The sequence below is a fragment of the Mesoplodon densirostris genome, chromosome 7 (assembly GCF_025265405.1).
Source record: "Mesoplodon densirostris isolate mMesDen1 chromosome 7, mMesDen1 primary haplotype, whole genome shotgun sequence".
In the NCBI taxonomy this organism is placed as follows: Eukaryota; Metazoa; Chordata; class Mammalia; order Artiodactyla; family Ziphiidae; genus Mesoplodon; species Mesoplodon densirostris.
Window position 1 is genome coordinate 58,764,617 of NC_082667.1, and position 15,669 is coordinate 58,780,285.

The window sequence follows — 15,669 nt, forward strand, 5'->3', positions numbered from 1 at the left end:
CGGAGCAGCTAAGCCCGTGTGCCACAACTACTGAGCTTGCGCTCTAGAGCCTGCAAGCCACAACTACTGTGCCCGTGTGCACAACTACTGAAGCCCACGCACTAGAGCCAGCTCTGCAACGAGAAGCCACCGCAATGCGAAGCACTCGCACCACAACGAAGAGTAGCCCCCGTTCACTGCAACTAGAGAAAGCAGCAACGAAGACCCAAAGCAGCCAAAAATAAATAAATACAAAACAACAACAACAACAACAACAACTGTAGGCATTATGTTGTACAGCAGATCTCTGGAACCACCCCCAATATTTTTGTTGCAAAGTGCCACTGGTGAGATACCTCCTGTGAACAGCTTCTCCTGCACCCTAAAGGGCAGATTTCTGACAAGTTCTGCCATGTAACATAGTATCCAAGTGACTTCTCTGCCTTCAGTAAGCCACCACTGTGCCTTCTCCAACAAGGTCTAGATCTCAACCTCTTCCACTCAGGTTCCATCTCAGTCTGAGGGGAAATATGAAGTGGCTGCTTCTTACATCTGCTATTCCTAGTCTATACTTCTCTCTGTTTTTCAAGTTTTTTTCCAGCTTTCTCAGATATAACTGATAAGTAAAATTGTAATATATTTAAAGTATACGATGTGATGATTTGACATATGTATACACTGTGACATGATTCCCACAATCAAGTTAATTAACCCTCTATTCTTTACTTCTTACTAGCCAATTCCTCATTAGTCCAATCCCGTTACAGTTAACAAATCTTTATATTAAACTTTCCTTGTTTAAATTACTGTGTGGTTTCTCTCTCCTGATTGTCCCAGACTGATACATTATTAGGCAATGTTTCCTTAAGGTCATCAATTAATTCTTTAATTTCTTCTTGAATGTCAGTCAAGCCATCATCACCCTTGTCTGGCTGCCTGGCCACTTAGATGATGTATTTCACTTTTTTGTCAACAGTCAAGAAACGCTTTAAAAATTATTCACAAATCTTTCTATAGGTATCACTAACAAGCTTGATTATTTTGGGCTTTATTGTTCTCACATTACAAAGGAACAACTGAGGGAGCAGATTCTTGGCTCTCTTTTCATGGTTTCTCAGGCACATGTTTATTGAGTGGAATGGTCCTCCCACAGTGTTGTTTCTCTCTCTCTGCCAAGCACTATGGTTGAATGATCACAATTCTGGTCTATTAACTGTGTGACCTCAGGCAATTATTCCACCCATCTGAGCCAGTTTTCTCATTGGTAAAAAAGTGATAATATTTACACTACAGACTAATTAAAATAATTAATTTATTCTTAACAAATGTTTAATTTACACTTAATGAAGCACATAAATAGCACCTACTATAACAATACAATTATGGTCACACTTCGGGTTCTGAAGGAAAAATAGTTTACTCATGGATTAAAGCTACTAAAGTAAAAAGGGACAAGATATTTTTGGTGCCAAAAATACACTTGAGAGAGCATGCATTAAGCACATGAGAGAGTACGTACTAAAAGCAGGGTAGTTGGAAAAATCCCATTTACAATATAGAATAGTGGTCTCCAAACACCAGTCATGGGACTGGCTGCATCAGATTCCTTTATAGAAATTTATCAAAATCTAAATGCCCAGACCCACTGGTAGAAGCACTAATTCAATAGGTCTGGGGTAGGGCCAAATCATCTGTACTTTAATCACTTCTCAGATGATTCTGATGAGTGGCCAGGTTTGAGAGCCACTGCATGTGCTATACTCATCTTTTACTTTGAGGCCCAGGGTATAATCAGTTATTCTTTAATACCCTGTTTTTGTCTCACTATAACGCTTGACAAAGAATGTGGGCAGGATATCTTAAGAACGTCTTACAGAGCCTTCTGTATACAACTACTTTTCAAGCATGGGTCCCCAGTAGATAATCAGATTCTATTCAACTCTGTCAACAGAAGAAAACTTTTCAAAAGCCAACATAAACTAAACTGTGCCTTGAATAATTTTCAAGTGCTTTAAGTGATGACCATCACACTGAATATACCAAGGAAGATGGAGGTTTCTTTCAAGATTAAATAGTAAAGAAACACCAGATATAGAGGAAAGAGAAAAGAAGTAAAATTTTCTCTGTGTTATTTGTTGTTCAACAATCTCACCAGGAGAGCGATAAAGATATACTATTATTTATAATAGTAATGGAAGCCAGGTGATTGTATAAACAGTATTAGATTACTTACTTTGCCATGGTTTCTGCAGACAGGTCTTCAGAATTCTTGACTTTTGTTTCACCTAAAAAGAAAATATTTAAAAAATAAAATTCCCATGAAGATAAATCATAAAAGCAAGAGTATTTGCTTTCAAAAATCACACCTTGGGATAATAAAATGGGAATTTTATAATGGTATATGATGGGCATAGCAAGGATTTTCTGTTACAGACATATCTTTATAGTTGGCCATCTGAAGAAGGATAATTACAGTAGCAAAGATTTTTCCACATTCCTCATACATCACCAGCATCAGAATTTGGTTACATTAGTGGACATTTTCTTAGCTTAACAACAATATATATGTATATGTGTGTATAAAAATATTTATAAAAACTGAAAGCTAGGACTTCCCTCCAAATGCACAAATGGAACAGCCCAGGCCACAATGAAATCTGTAATATTTAACACTATTCAAAGGGCTTGGCAAATATATCATTGAGTCAGTGACTAATTAAGAACTTCACTCACCATGACCTCGAAGATCCAAAGCCACAATCCTACATTGAACCCTACTAATGATTGCTGCCTAGGAGGAAGAGGAAAAGGAAAAGTATTCAGATACATCTGGGTTAGCAAATCTTTCCCCATTACCAATGATAACTTTGTCAGATGAACTGCCATCAGAATTCAAGGATCTCAAGAGAATCAAGAGACTTTCCACTTTAAAGCAAAATTTTAAAAATAATGATTCTCTGCTTTTTGTGTGCACATTCTGGTTATATCCCAACTTCAAAATATGGCTTTCTCCACCTAAATCCCTCTTTAAAACTTAACTCTTCCTAGCTTTTCATAAAACAGAATATGCACCTTTATACAATGACCCTCTGGGCTCTGCTATTACTTATGATTTTCATCCATACTCACTGGTTATCTTTTCCCTAATCTGGAAGGGAAATTCTCTAGATAAGGACCATGAGTCAGGTTTATATCTAGGCTCAGGATATCACACAAATGTGACACTCAGATCATGAAATAACCTTGAAAGCAGCACAAGTCATGAAATCTACCAAAGATTCATTTAAGACAGAGCAGGAGTACACAAGTTTGTACCAGTTAAACAAAAATATATTGAAAAAGAAATAATATCATGAGGAAGTATAATTTCAGAGGTTTAAACAAACCTGAAATAATTGAGGATCTTCTTCCTCAAATGAACTATTTTCTTTGACAATAATATATCACAATTAGTGTTAGTAAATGTCATCAACAGTTTTTTAACTTTTAAGAATAAGATAGGGCTTCCCTGGTGGCGCAGTGGTTGAGAGTCCGCCTGCCGATGCAGGGGACACGGGTTCGTGCCCCGATCCCGGAAGATCCCACATGCCGCGGAGCGGCTGGGCCCGCGAGCCATGGCCGCGGAGCCTGTGTGTCCGGAGCCTGTGCTCCGCAACGGGAGAGGCCACAGCAGTGAGAGGCCCGCATACAGCAAAAAAAAAAAAAAAAAAAAAAAAAAAAAAAGAATAAGATAGGAAAACTATCTAGGCTAACTCTTACATTTTATGAATGAGGAAACTGAAGTCAAGAGAAAGGAAATTATTTGCTCAGGGTCATGCAACTAGTAGCAAAAATAAGACCAGAATCAAGGTAAGTTACTAACATAACAGTCAATGTATACCATAAAACAAATCAGAGCTCTTAAATCACATTTTCCCCTCATTTTATTTTTAACTGATTAAAACATTTTGAATATATTCACATTATAAAAATGTTGAAAATTTAGAAAATAAGAAAGGAGAAAAAACTCCTCTGATTTGCCATCCATATGTCATCTCTTTGGATATTTCCTATGATCATTTTCCCCAGCTCTGTCAAAATATTATTGATTTATAACATGTAAGTTTAAGGTGTTCAGTGGGATAATTTGCAATAATCTCCATCCCCTCACATAATTACCATTTGTGTGTGTGTGGGGGGACACAACATTTAAGATCTACTCTCTTAACAATTTTCAAGTATTAATACTGTATAATTAATTACAGTCACCATCCTATACATTAGATCCCCAGAACTAATTCATCTTATAGCTGGGAGTTTGTATCCTTTCCCCAACATCTCCCCATTTCCCCCACCTCCCATCCCTTGACAACCACCATTCTAATCTCTATTTCATGAATTCAGCGTTTTTAGATTCCACATATACATTTTAGATTCCACAATAACATTATTTGTCTTTCTCTTATTTCACCTAGCATAATGCCCTCAAGGTCCTCCATTTCATGGCTGAATATTCGTGTGTGTGTGTGTGTGTGTGTGTGTGTGTGTGTGTGTGTGTGTGTGTGTGTGTGTGTGTGTGTGACTATTGCAAATGACATTGCTGTGAACATGGAGGTGCAGGTATCTCTTCAAGATCATTTTTTCATTTCCTGATGATATACAGAAGTGGAATTGCTGGATCTTATGGGAGTTCTATTTTTAATTTTTTGAAGAAACTCCATACTGTTTTCCATAGTTTGGCTACACCAATTTACATTCCCATCAACAGTGCAGAAGGGTTCCTTTTTCTCTACATGCTCATCAACACTTGTTTCTTGCCTTTTTAATAGCCATTTTAATAGGTGTGAGGTGATATCTCATTGTGGCTTTGATTTGCATTTTCCTGATGATTAGTGATAGTGACCATCTTTTCATGCACCTGGTGGCCATTTGTATGTCTTCTTTGGAAAAATGTCTATTCAAGTCTTTTGTCCACTTTTAAATTGGTTTTTTTTTTGCTATTGAATTGTATGAGTCCCTTATATATTTTGGATATTAATCCCTTATCAGATAAATGGTCTGCAAATATTTTCTCCCATTCTGTAAGCTACATTTTTATTTTGCTGACTTTTTCTCTTTTTTTTTCTGTGCAGAAGCTTTTTAGTTTGATGTAGTCCCAACTTATTATTGCTTTTGTTGCTTGCACTTTTGGTGCCATATCCAAAAATCACTGCTTTGTTTTCTTTCAGTAGTTTTATAGGTTCAGGTCTTATATTTAAGTCTTTAATCCATTTCAAGGTAATTTTTGTGAGTGATGTAAGATAGGGGTCTAATTTCATTCTTCTAGATGGAGTTACTCAGTTTTCCCAACACCATTTATTTTAGAGATTATCTTTTCCTCATTGAGTCTTCTTGGATCCCTTGTCAATTATTAGTTGATTGTATATGTGTGGATTTATTCCTGAGGTTTCAATTCTGTTCCATTGGCCTATGTTTCTATTTTCATGCCAGTACAATATTATTTTGACTACTATAACTTTGTAATAAAGTTTGAAATCAGGAATTGTGTCTCTAGCTTTGTTCTTTCTCAGGATTGCTTTGGCTACCTGGGGTCTTTTGTTGTTCCACAGAAATTTTAGGATTGTTTTTTCTATTTCTGTGAAAAATGTCATTGGAATTTTGAAAGGGATTGCACTGAATCTGTAGATGGCTTTGTGTAGTACAGACATTTTAACAATATTAATTCTCATGATCCATGAACATGGGCTATCTATTTGTTTGTGTCTTCTTCAATTTCTTTCATCAATGTCTTATAATTTTCAATGTACAGATCTTTCACCTCCTTGGTTAAATTTATTCCTAAGCATTTTATTTATTTATTTATTTGCAGTACGTGGGCCTCTCACTGTTGTGGCCCCTCCCGCTGCAGAGCACAGGCTCCAGACGCGCAGACTCAGCAGCCATGGCTCACGGGCCCAGCTGCTCCGCAGCATGTGGGATCCTCCTGGACCGGGGCACGAACCCGCGTCCCCTGCATCGGCAGGCGGACTCCCAACCACTGCGCCACCAGGGAAGCCCAGCATTTTATTTTTTGATGCTATTGTAAATGGGATTGTTTTCTTTCTTTTCCAGATAATTCATTGTTAGTGTATTTAATCATATTTTAAAAATCACCTAGAAAATCAAGTCTGTTTCTACTTCCATTATAACTAATGAATATCTTTAAAGAGAACAAAGGACTAAAATTCTAATATACTTTGCTATTTGCTCCTGAAAGCTGATTTACAGGAGTTATTTAATGCATTATGGTGGTACTAAAGCTTTCAATGCCAAAAACAAATCTGTATTTTGGAAATAAAATTAAGTGGCAAAGATATTGTCAAATTTGCCTGATTGCTCTACTTTAAAAAAAAAAAAAAAGGTAAAACTAGGTCCACAGAACAGCAACAAAATATTCATTTGAAGGCAGTAAATGTCAATTCCAATTTTAAATTGAAAGCAAGAATTCAAAATCTTATGTGCCTGTCAGAAAACACTGACAATAATACTAAAAACAGATTTTTCACTCACTTATTTAACAAATCTAAAGTACATCTGCTAAAAGTCTGACACCAATTGAGTAATGGGGTTACAGTATGAAAAAGACAGTCAATGTTCCTGCTCCCATGATGTTTACATTCTAGTTTGGTGGAGGAAGACTAGTAATCAATAAATGAGCAAAGTAAATTCAGAAAGTAATACATTTTATAGCTAATGAAAAATTGTGAGAGCATGTTTATGGAGGGTAGCCACTCTAGATCTTGCTTCAAATAGTACAACTTTGCCACTTCTGGAATGGTTGAGTAAAAAGCAGCTATTTAAGAACTAGACTTATCCAACCATTTTCTCAATAGAAGTTGTGGTGTTAGTAATAACAGCAACAACAGTAGAATGTAATTTTTATTAAATCTTACTATGTATCAGGCACCAATCTAATTGCTTCAAATGAATTATGTAACTTTCTCCTCACAACTCTTTTATTTAGATACAATTTTCATCATGTTACAAGTGAGAACATTTTACAGAGAGGTTTGGTAACTTGCCCAGAGTCAAACAGCTAATAAGTGGTGAGGCCAAAATTAAAATCCAAACAGCCTGATTCCAGGTGGTTCACAACCCTGGCTGCATAACAGAATCACATAAGGAGCTTCAGGAAATACTGCTACCCAGGTACTAATCCACCAGAAATTCTGATTTAAGTGATCTGGGTAGGGGTCCAGGATATCAACGCATTTTAGCATTCCCCAAGTGATTCTAACGTACAAAGTTTAGCCTAGCTCTAGAGTAGAGAATAAGAGTCAAGACTGGAAGTTAGATCTGGGTATTCTGTACCACTTTATTATCTCACTAAATTATCTCCCTGAGAAGTAGGCTGGGAAAATATTAGCCCAAATTTTGTTGCTGACAAAACAGGTTCTGAGAGGTATTGGTGAAGGTGTGGAGAAATAGGTATCCTCACAGACACATAAAATCCTCAAACTTTATAATGCTGGCTAATCTGATAAGTGAAAAGTGGTATTCTTTTATTTTAGTTTATATTTTACTCATTAATAGTAAGGTAGAGATATGGGGATATATGTATATGTATAACTGATTCACTTTGTCATAAAGCAGAAACTAACACACCATAGTAAAGTAATTATACTCCAATAAAAACGTTAGAAAAATAGTAAGGTAGACCTATTTTTTATAAGTTTATCAGTTATTTATATTTCCTCTTCTGTGAACTACCACGTCATATCTCTTGCTCATTTTTCTACCGGATTATCTTTTTCTTACTGCTTTATGGGAGGTTTTTTTTTTTTTTTTAATGTTTATTTATTTGGCTGTGTGGGGTTTTCGTTGCGGCGCGCAGGCTCTTCATCGCGACGCACAGGCTTCTCTCTAGTTGTGGCGCGCAGGCTCTAGAGAGCGCAGGCTCAGGAGTTGCAGCATGCGGGCTCTCTAGTTGTGGCACGCGAGCTCTAGAGCACACAGGCTTAGTTGCCCCACAGTGTGTGGGATCTTAGTTCCCCGGCCAGGGATCAAACCTGTGTCCCCTGCATTGGAAGGCGGATTCTTAACCACTGGACCACCAGGGAAGTTCTGGTAGTTTTTTTTAATATAATGAAACTGTTAACTCTTTGTCTGTTATTCTTATTGCACGTATTTCAAATACTTTTTACCTAGCACATAGCTTGTGTTTTAATTTTAAGATATCTTGTCTAGTAGGAGTTTTTCATTTTGGTAAAGTTGAATTTATCAACCTTTCTTTTATGGCTTTTTCTTCTTCTGGCTGCTCCAAGGTCATATATGAATGTTCTTACAGTTTGTTTTTTAAATTCAGTAGTTTAATCCATTTGGGTTTTTTTTATATTAACTTATTTTTAAACATGGGCCTATTTCTTGATTCTTTCTGCCAATAACCATACTATTGATAGAGTTTTAGAATATGTTCTGATATATGAGAGGGCAAGTCCCTTCCCTCTTGCTCTTTTTCAAAATTATCTCAGCAATCACTGGGCATTTATTCTGTGTGAATTTTAGAGTCTCATGAAAAATCCCATTGAGATTTAGGGGAGTTAAATTCATACAGGAACATGATTTATTTCTCTATTCAGGTTTTCCTTTACACTCTTCTGTATTGTTTCCTCCATAAATGTCTTATAAGTTAAAACAAATAAGACATTCCCAGTTATTTTATAGTTTTGTCACTTTTATGGATAGAATAATTTTTCCTCTTATATTTCCAAATCTAGTAACTGCTAATATTTAGGAAAAGTAGATTTTTTTTTATATTTACTTTGTAAACTATGGCTTCACTAGTAGTTTGCCAGTTGATTTTCTTTGGTTTTCTAGAGAGACAGTATTTACAAGTAATGACAGTTCTCACTCTTTTCAAAACTTTAAAACTCATTTTTCCTTCTTGTTTTATTGTTTGGCTAGAAGCTCTAGTATACTGTTGAAAATAGCAGCCCTATCTTGTCTCTGACTTTAAAAGTGTCTGTTATACCACTAGGTATATTTATATAATTTTCTGGTATATAAACTTAATAAAGTTAAGAAAGTTTTTCATCTATTCCGAATTGCCAAGAGTTTTCAACATACTGGGTGTTGTACTTGATCAAGTCCTTTTTTCGTATCAAATGAGGCGAGAGATTAATTACACTGATAGATTTTCTAATGCTGGACCATTCTCACATTCCTGGGATAAAACCTAGTTGGTCAATGTATTACTATTTTACTACACTACTGGAGTCGACCTGCTGTTATTTTATTTAGGACTTTGCATCTATTTTATAACCGAAATTGGCTCACAGTTTTCTTGCAGTCTTTGCCTGGTTTTGTTATTAGACTGATGTTACCTTCACAAATGAATTGGGTAACTTAAAATAGTACTACTCTAAGTAGTATTTTTACATGGTGAAAATTTTAATTAAACTTTCTCCTTTGGAGAAGAAACTAACATTCCATAAAATATCAAATATTTAGAATTAAGTAATGAAAGAGACAGCCCTTTAACTAGTCTCGCTGTCTCCATTTGTGTCTCCTGCCCAACCCATCATCTATACTAGCATCCTGATTATTCTAAAGCTCTTCAATGACTTCCCATTGCCTAAAACAGCAATACTCAATTACACAAGTAGGTAGATGTGTATCATAATGCTCAGTTTCCCAGAACTTTACAATCTCGGTGTGTTTGCAATTGTTTCAAGCAAATCAGACTTTCGATACCCCTTCTCTAATTTTGACATGCCTAAAATACGTTTATGGACAGGAGAAGCTTTGTGTTTAAAAATAGCTCCCTCTATTACCCTGAACTAAAGGATAGGGGTGCAATTCCCTAGCCAGGCATACAAGGCCCTCCCATAATTTTGTTCCTGTGATCTCTCTAGTCACCTCTTCCCCTGCTCCTTACCCTTATACTTTATACTCGAGCTACTTGTAACTTCCAAAACATACTTCACTGTTACAGTCTTCACTGCCTTTGTACTCATCTCTCCTTGAAATGCCTCTCTACTAATCTAACTTCTATTCAGTCTTTAAAGCCCAGATGTCCCTTCTCTTATGAAACTTTCTTTAATCTCCCCCCTCAACCATCATCAGAGTTAATAATTCCCTCCTCTGTTACTTTTGTATCTTGTACATAGATGCTATAAACTCATCTAACAACTGAGTGCTTTTTTAAAAAAAATATTTATTTATTTATTTGGCTGCATCGGGTCTTATTTGTGGCGCGCTGGCTCCAGAGTGCGTGGGCTTCGTTGCCCTGTGGCATGTAGGATCTTAGTTCCCTGACCAGGGATCTAACCTGCATCCCCTGCACTGGAAGGTGGATTTTTAACCACTGGACCACCAGGGCAGTCCTGACAACTGAGTGCTTGAGTCAAGCACTTTATCAAGAACCTCATATCTTTTGTTCATTCTCATAACCACTCTATTAACTAGGTAGTATTATATCCATTTTACAAATTAAGAAACTAAAGCATGATAGATTAAGTTGTGTTGAGATTCAAATCCCAGTCTGTCTGAGATAAAAGCTTCTTAAAATTTTTGCTGTATTATCTATATATATGTGTTATCTCCATTTTTCCTATTTTCCCCATTAGACTTAAAACATCATATAAAAACAAGAGGGTACATTTAATTCTCCAATGTATCTATAGCACCTAGCATAATGCCTGGCACAAAGTAGCGGTTTAAGTATTTGCTGATTGGCTGATCTTATTAAAGAGTGAACTCTCATTTCTCTGTCCTTAGTAACCCAGCACAAAACCTGAAATACAGAATACATTCATAAATATTTGCTAACATGAACTGAATTAACTGGGAAAAGAAACAGGCATCAGCAGATACTACAGATTCAATTCTTGGCTTCAATCAGTTCATACTTGGTTGGTCCCAGGTCCTTCAGAGGTACCAAAATTGAAAAGGACTGAAGGCTGATTTTCACTACTTTTAAAAGTTTACTATTGATACTATAGTTGCTACATTAGGAACAGCCACATGTTGCTGTTACTTGTTCACTCAAAAAACTTTCCTTGGCTTCCCTGGTGGCGCAGTGGTTGAGAGTCCGCCTGCCGATGCAGGGGACACGGGTTCGTGCCCTGGTCCGGGAGGATCCCACATGCCGCGGAGCGGCTGGGCCCGTGAGCCATGGCCGCTGAGCCTGCGCGTCCGGAGCCTGTGCTCCGCAACGGGAGAGGCCACAACGGTGAGAGGCCCGTGTACCGCAAAAAAAAATATCCCTTGAGTATACAGTATGTTCCCAGAATAAATAAACCCTGGTCATTGCCTCCAAAAAAACTCACAATCTAGTTGAGGGATGTAAATGACTAAAGCCATGCTACTAAGGACTTGAAATGTGGCTAGTCCAAACTGAGATGTGTTATAAGTATAAAATACACACTGGATTTCAAAGACAGTATAAAAAATAATGTGAAATATCTCAACAGTAATTTTTATATTGATTATCTGTTGAAATTATAATATTTGGGGTACAATGGATAAAATAAAATATATATTAAAAATTATTTCACATGTTTCTTTTTACCTATTTAATGTCCCTACTAGGAAATTTAAAATTACATGTGTGGCTCACATTATATTTCTACCAGATAACACAGGTCTAGAGACATGAAAGAGTCTAGCACTTACGGGCAAATCATACAGCTACATTCCACAGTAAGAGAAAGGAAGTTGCAAACAAGACAAGGGCCAAATCATTCAATAATTTAATAATGGTTAAGTAAGTGCCTATGTGTCAAGAACTGTTTCAGGAATTTGGGAAACAAAGAAGTAAGACATTATCCCTGTTCTCAAGGAATTCATGGTCTAATAGAAGACACGAGAAGGCACCTTTATACTTAATTCCAATAATCCTGCTGCCAGGAACAAAATGGTATATTCAGGGCCCTCCTCAACTCCACAGCTATCTGGCTCCAGGTATATAGTGCTGCATTCCCACTTGCTCCCACTTTCTGTCCTTCAGACTCACTAGTGGTAAGTAGAAGACATATGTATATCTGCTTGATACACACAAGAAGAGATGACAATTTCATTTTAGATAGGAATGTTGCCAGTATCTTCCTCAACAGTATCTCCCCTTATATATGGGCTACCCTACCCCAGAGTCAAGAATATTGGGAAGATCTACAACTGGCAGTATTCACATAGACACATATTCTGTACTCTAGACCAGGGTATCATCAACCAAATATTACTTCCTAGTAGCTCACTAGTACCATTAAAATATAAACATTATTTAAAAAAGAAGGAACACTTTCCAAATATATACGGGACATTTTGATGTGTTAAGTACTATAGCAGGCTCTATTAGGGGGACAAAGGACAGACATTATCTCTATCGAAAGCACCCAAAAAGACTGCCTGCTTATCCATTACTTAAATCACTGAGACACAGTCCCCCACTTTGGAGAATTCCATCCCCTTCATCCCAGTGCAATATATATAGAACATTTTATAAACTGAAGAATTCACGTGCTAAAGCTCACTCCAGTTAAAATCCTCTAGTTTAAAGAACACATGATTTTGGACTACGATGATAAATGTTTGAAATCGACTTACATTCCTAACCATCTTATATGAAGCTAAGTGAGTGAGCACAGAAGAAAGTTAGGCTAGTCAAATTCATCCCCAAGTAAATAATGATTGTGCTAACTAACATTAACTTCCACTATCAACAGCTTACTTACCGTGAACACAGCCCAAGAAAGGGCAGAATGGCCTCCTCCATGCAGAAGAAGTAGGACTGGACCCTCTGAGCCACTCTTGTAAACTCTAAAAGTGTATGAATAGTTAAAGATAACATATCTAAGCTTTTGCTCACTGAAGTTTTTGATTACTTAGTCATAATGACTGGATCAGAAAACTCAGTCAGGACCAAGCTATAAGCAAAGCTACAGACTTCCAAACCTAAGAGGCACTTAAGTAGAAGTTTCTGAGACACCAAACCTGTTTTTGAGGCATGGAGCCAGTATGACCACGTTTTTTTTCCCACTTTTTTTAAAAATTATTATTTTTTATTTTGACCGTACCACATGGCTTGTGGGAACTTAGTTCCCTGACCAGGGGACTGAACCCAGGCCCTCCACAGTCAAAACGCTGAGTCCTAACCACTGGACCGCCAGGGAATGCCCATCACCACTTTTTCAATGGGAAAAAAAACTATTCCCTTTGCCCTAATGGGGACACAGTCCCTGGTTTCTAGACGCTAAACTGGTTCAACTCACTTGACTCATGAAACCTTCCCCTCAAAATCTGGGCCCTCAAAAGATATTATCAGTTTTAAGAATTTAATTCTTAATCCCTTCCCCATGCATGAGACAATTATAGCCAAATAAGATATTGGCACAGTCTTACAAGAAATATTCCATGTTGTACAAGGAACAGGTAGAGAATGAAAATGAAATAAATAGCAGGAATAAAGAACATTTTAGAAACTACACAAATCTTCTTAGACAACGTTATAAGCCTACTAAAGAATAAGCCATTTTACAAAGGATATATCCTTGCCAGTTTCATTCTCTACTTCTACATCTTCCATGGATTCAAAGTACTGACTCCACGGAACAGGAGAAAAGTCCCGCTTTCTTCCAGGGCTAAGGGAAAAGAAAGAGAGAGATTTCAAGTAAAAAATAGTTATGCATGAAAAGGTAAAATCTTCATCAACAAATATTAAACGTAAATCTGAAATGAAAATAGCAAGATATTTTCTCGTAAAGATATGAAGAGTTTTCATACACAAAGTATTACATTAAACTGTTTTAAAAAGCTCAAATACGTATAAAATTTAAGGATTTTAGGAAATTCATTAGTATGTTTTAATCACAAATATATTGTATATACACACAACAAAACCTGCTAGTTCTCTCACCTTGTTCTTGGCTATAGGCTCATTCCTATCCTCTCAATCCACTTTAATATTGTTCCTGCTACAATAATTTTTGGTCACTATTGTTTCTTCATACCTTTTTTTTTTTTTTTTTTTTGCTGTACGCGGGCCTCTCACTGTTGTGGCCTCCCCCATTGCGGAGCACAGGCTCCGGATGCACAGGCCCAGCGGCCACGGCTCACGGGCCCAGCCTCTCCGCGGCACGTGGGATCCTCCCAGACCGGGGCACGAACCCGTATCCCCTGCATCGGCAGGCGGACTCTCAACCACTGCGCCACCAGGGAAGCCCTCTTCATGCCTTTAATCCTTCACATTTTTTCATGCTTCTTTGTCATTTCCCAACCAATCAATATACAAGCTTCATAGAAGGCAAACTGTCCGTATCAATACCTTGAATTTCTGGGCATTTATCTGAAGAGAAGCTCACACAGAAGTGAAATGAGTTATCTATTCAATGTAGCATTGCTTGTAATAGAGAAAAATTGGAAATAACCTAAATATCAACAGGTGACTAATTAAAATAAATTTTGGTACACAGAGAAATAATATTTCATTGTAAAAAGAAGGAAGCAATTATATATTGATAAAATTCCTTATTTATGGATAAGATACACTGTTAAGTAAACAAAGAAACAAACATGATGCACATACTACCATTTGGGTAAAAATGAGAAACATGCATAAATGTAATTGTTTATATATATTTAGAATATCTCTGGACAAATACTGATATAACACTGATGGTAACCTGGGAGGGGAACTATGACTGGGAGGTGAGAGGGACAATTTTCATTGTACATCCCTTTCTATCTTTTGATCTTTGAACCATGTATTATTTTAAATTATTACTTATTGTTATTTTAAATTATTATATTAAACTATTTTGAAACAAAACAAAAATAATCGATAAATATCTGTTTACAACCTATGTCTTCAACCTTGGATGGAACACAAGAAAGAAACCCTGAATCTTCCTCTATTTCCACACAGATTCTTTCCAGTAATGTAGGAAATTTAGAATTCCATCAGCAGCAAAACATTAACTCCTGCCTGACAACTTCTTGTATATGCTATGGGACCAAATGGAGAATATGTACAAGCATAATACAAAGCTACTTTTAAAAACTTAAGTTAATACAAAAGCACTCTAGGTTGACAATAATACTGGAAAGAATTACAGTGGGGCAGCTGGGCAGTAAGGAATGTATTCTCTCAACAGTCAAGTATTTAATGAATATCTACCTTCTACTAGGCATTGAAACAGGTGAGTAGGTCTCAATCCATGTAACAATAAAGTCACCTGGGGAGCTTTTAAAAATGCTGATGTTTGGATCTCACCTCTAGAAATTGATTTAAATGGTCTGGGATGTGGCCTAGGTACTGATCATTTTTAAAGTTCCCCAAGTTGAGAGAGAGGTGCTAGAAATACAAAGGTAGAGTATATGATTTGGAATGAGAGAGAAGTTCAAATTCCTCACAGTTCATACCATTTCCCTATAATTCCTAACACTTGCAGTATGGACTTGGGCAAATTCAAATTATCTAAATTCCTCCTGCCTTGGATTATAATCACTAAGTAAAATAAGATATCCTTTAAAATAATCTAATACATCTGGCATTTGGTAGTTGCTCAGTAAATGGGTAAACCTATCTTCTGATAGAAAAAGTCCCTCTGTGGAAGTAAACTACAACTTTAGCCTAGACCTATTTTTTGGTTTACTGGTTGCACTTGAATTCCTACTGCAGAACTAAAAGCAGACCTATTTTTTTTCAGTCACTTATTTATTTATTTTTATTGA

At 36.7% G+C, this 15,669-nt stretch overlaps 1 protein-coding gene across 3 annotated transcripts in view; it reads right to left on the reverse strand.

The window, feature by feature from the left end:
• Positions 1 to 15,669, reverse strand: part of PPME1 (protein phosphatase methylesterase 1) — a 92,446-nt gene that overhangs the window by 43,450 nt on the left and 33,327 nt on the right. For all 3 annotated transcript variants that reach the window (XM_060103261.1, XM_060103259.1, XM_060103260.1), the window contains exons 2-5: positions 13,483 to 13,577; positions 12,672 to 12,763; positions 2,713 to 2,770; positions 2,213 to 2,264 (exon numbers count right to left, since the gene is read on the reverse strand). In XM_060103261.1, the coding sequence (XP_059959244.1) occupies positions 2,213 to 2,264; positions 2,713 to 2,770; positions 12,672 to 12,763; positions 13,483 to 13,577 (297 nt within the window). The remainder of the gene's footprint in view (positions 1 to 2,212; positions 2,265 to 2,712; positions 2,771 to 12,671; positions 12,764 to 13,482; positions 13,578 to 15,669) is intronic.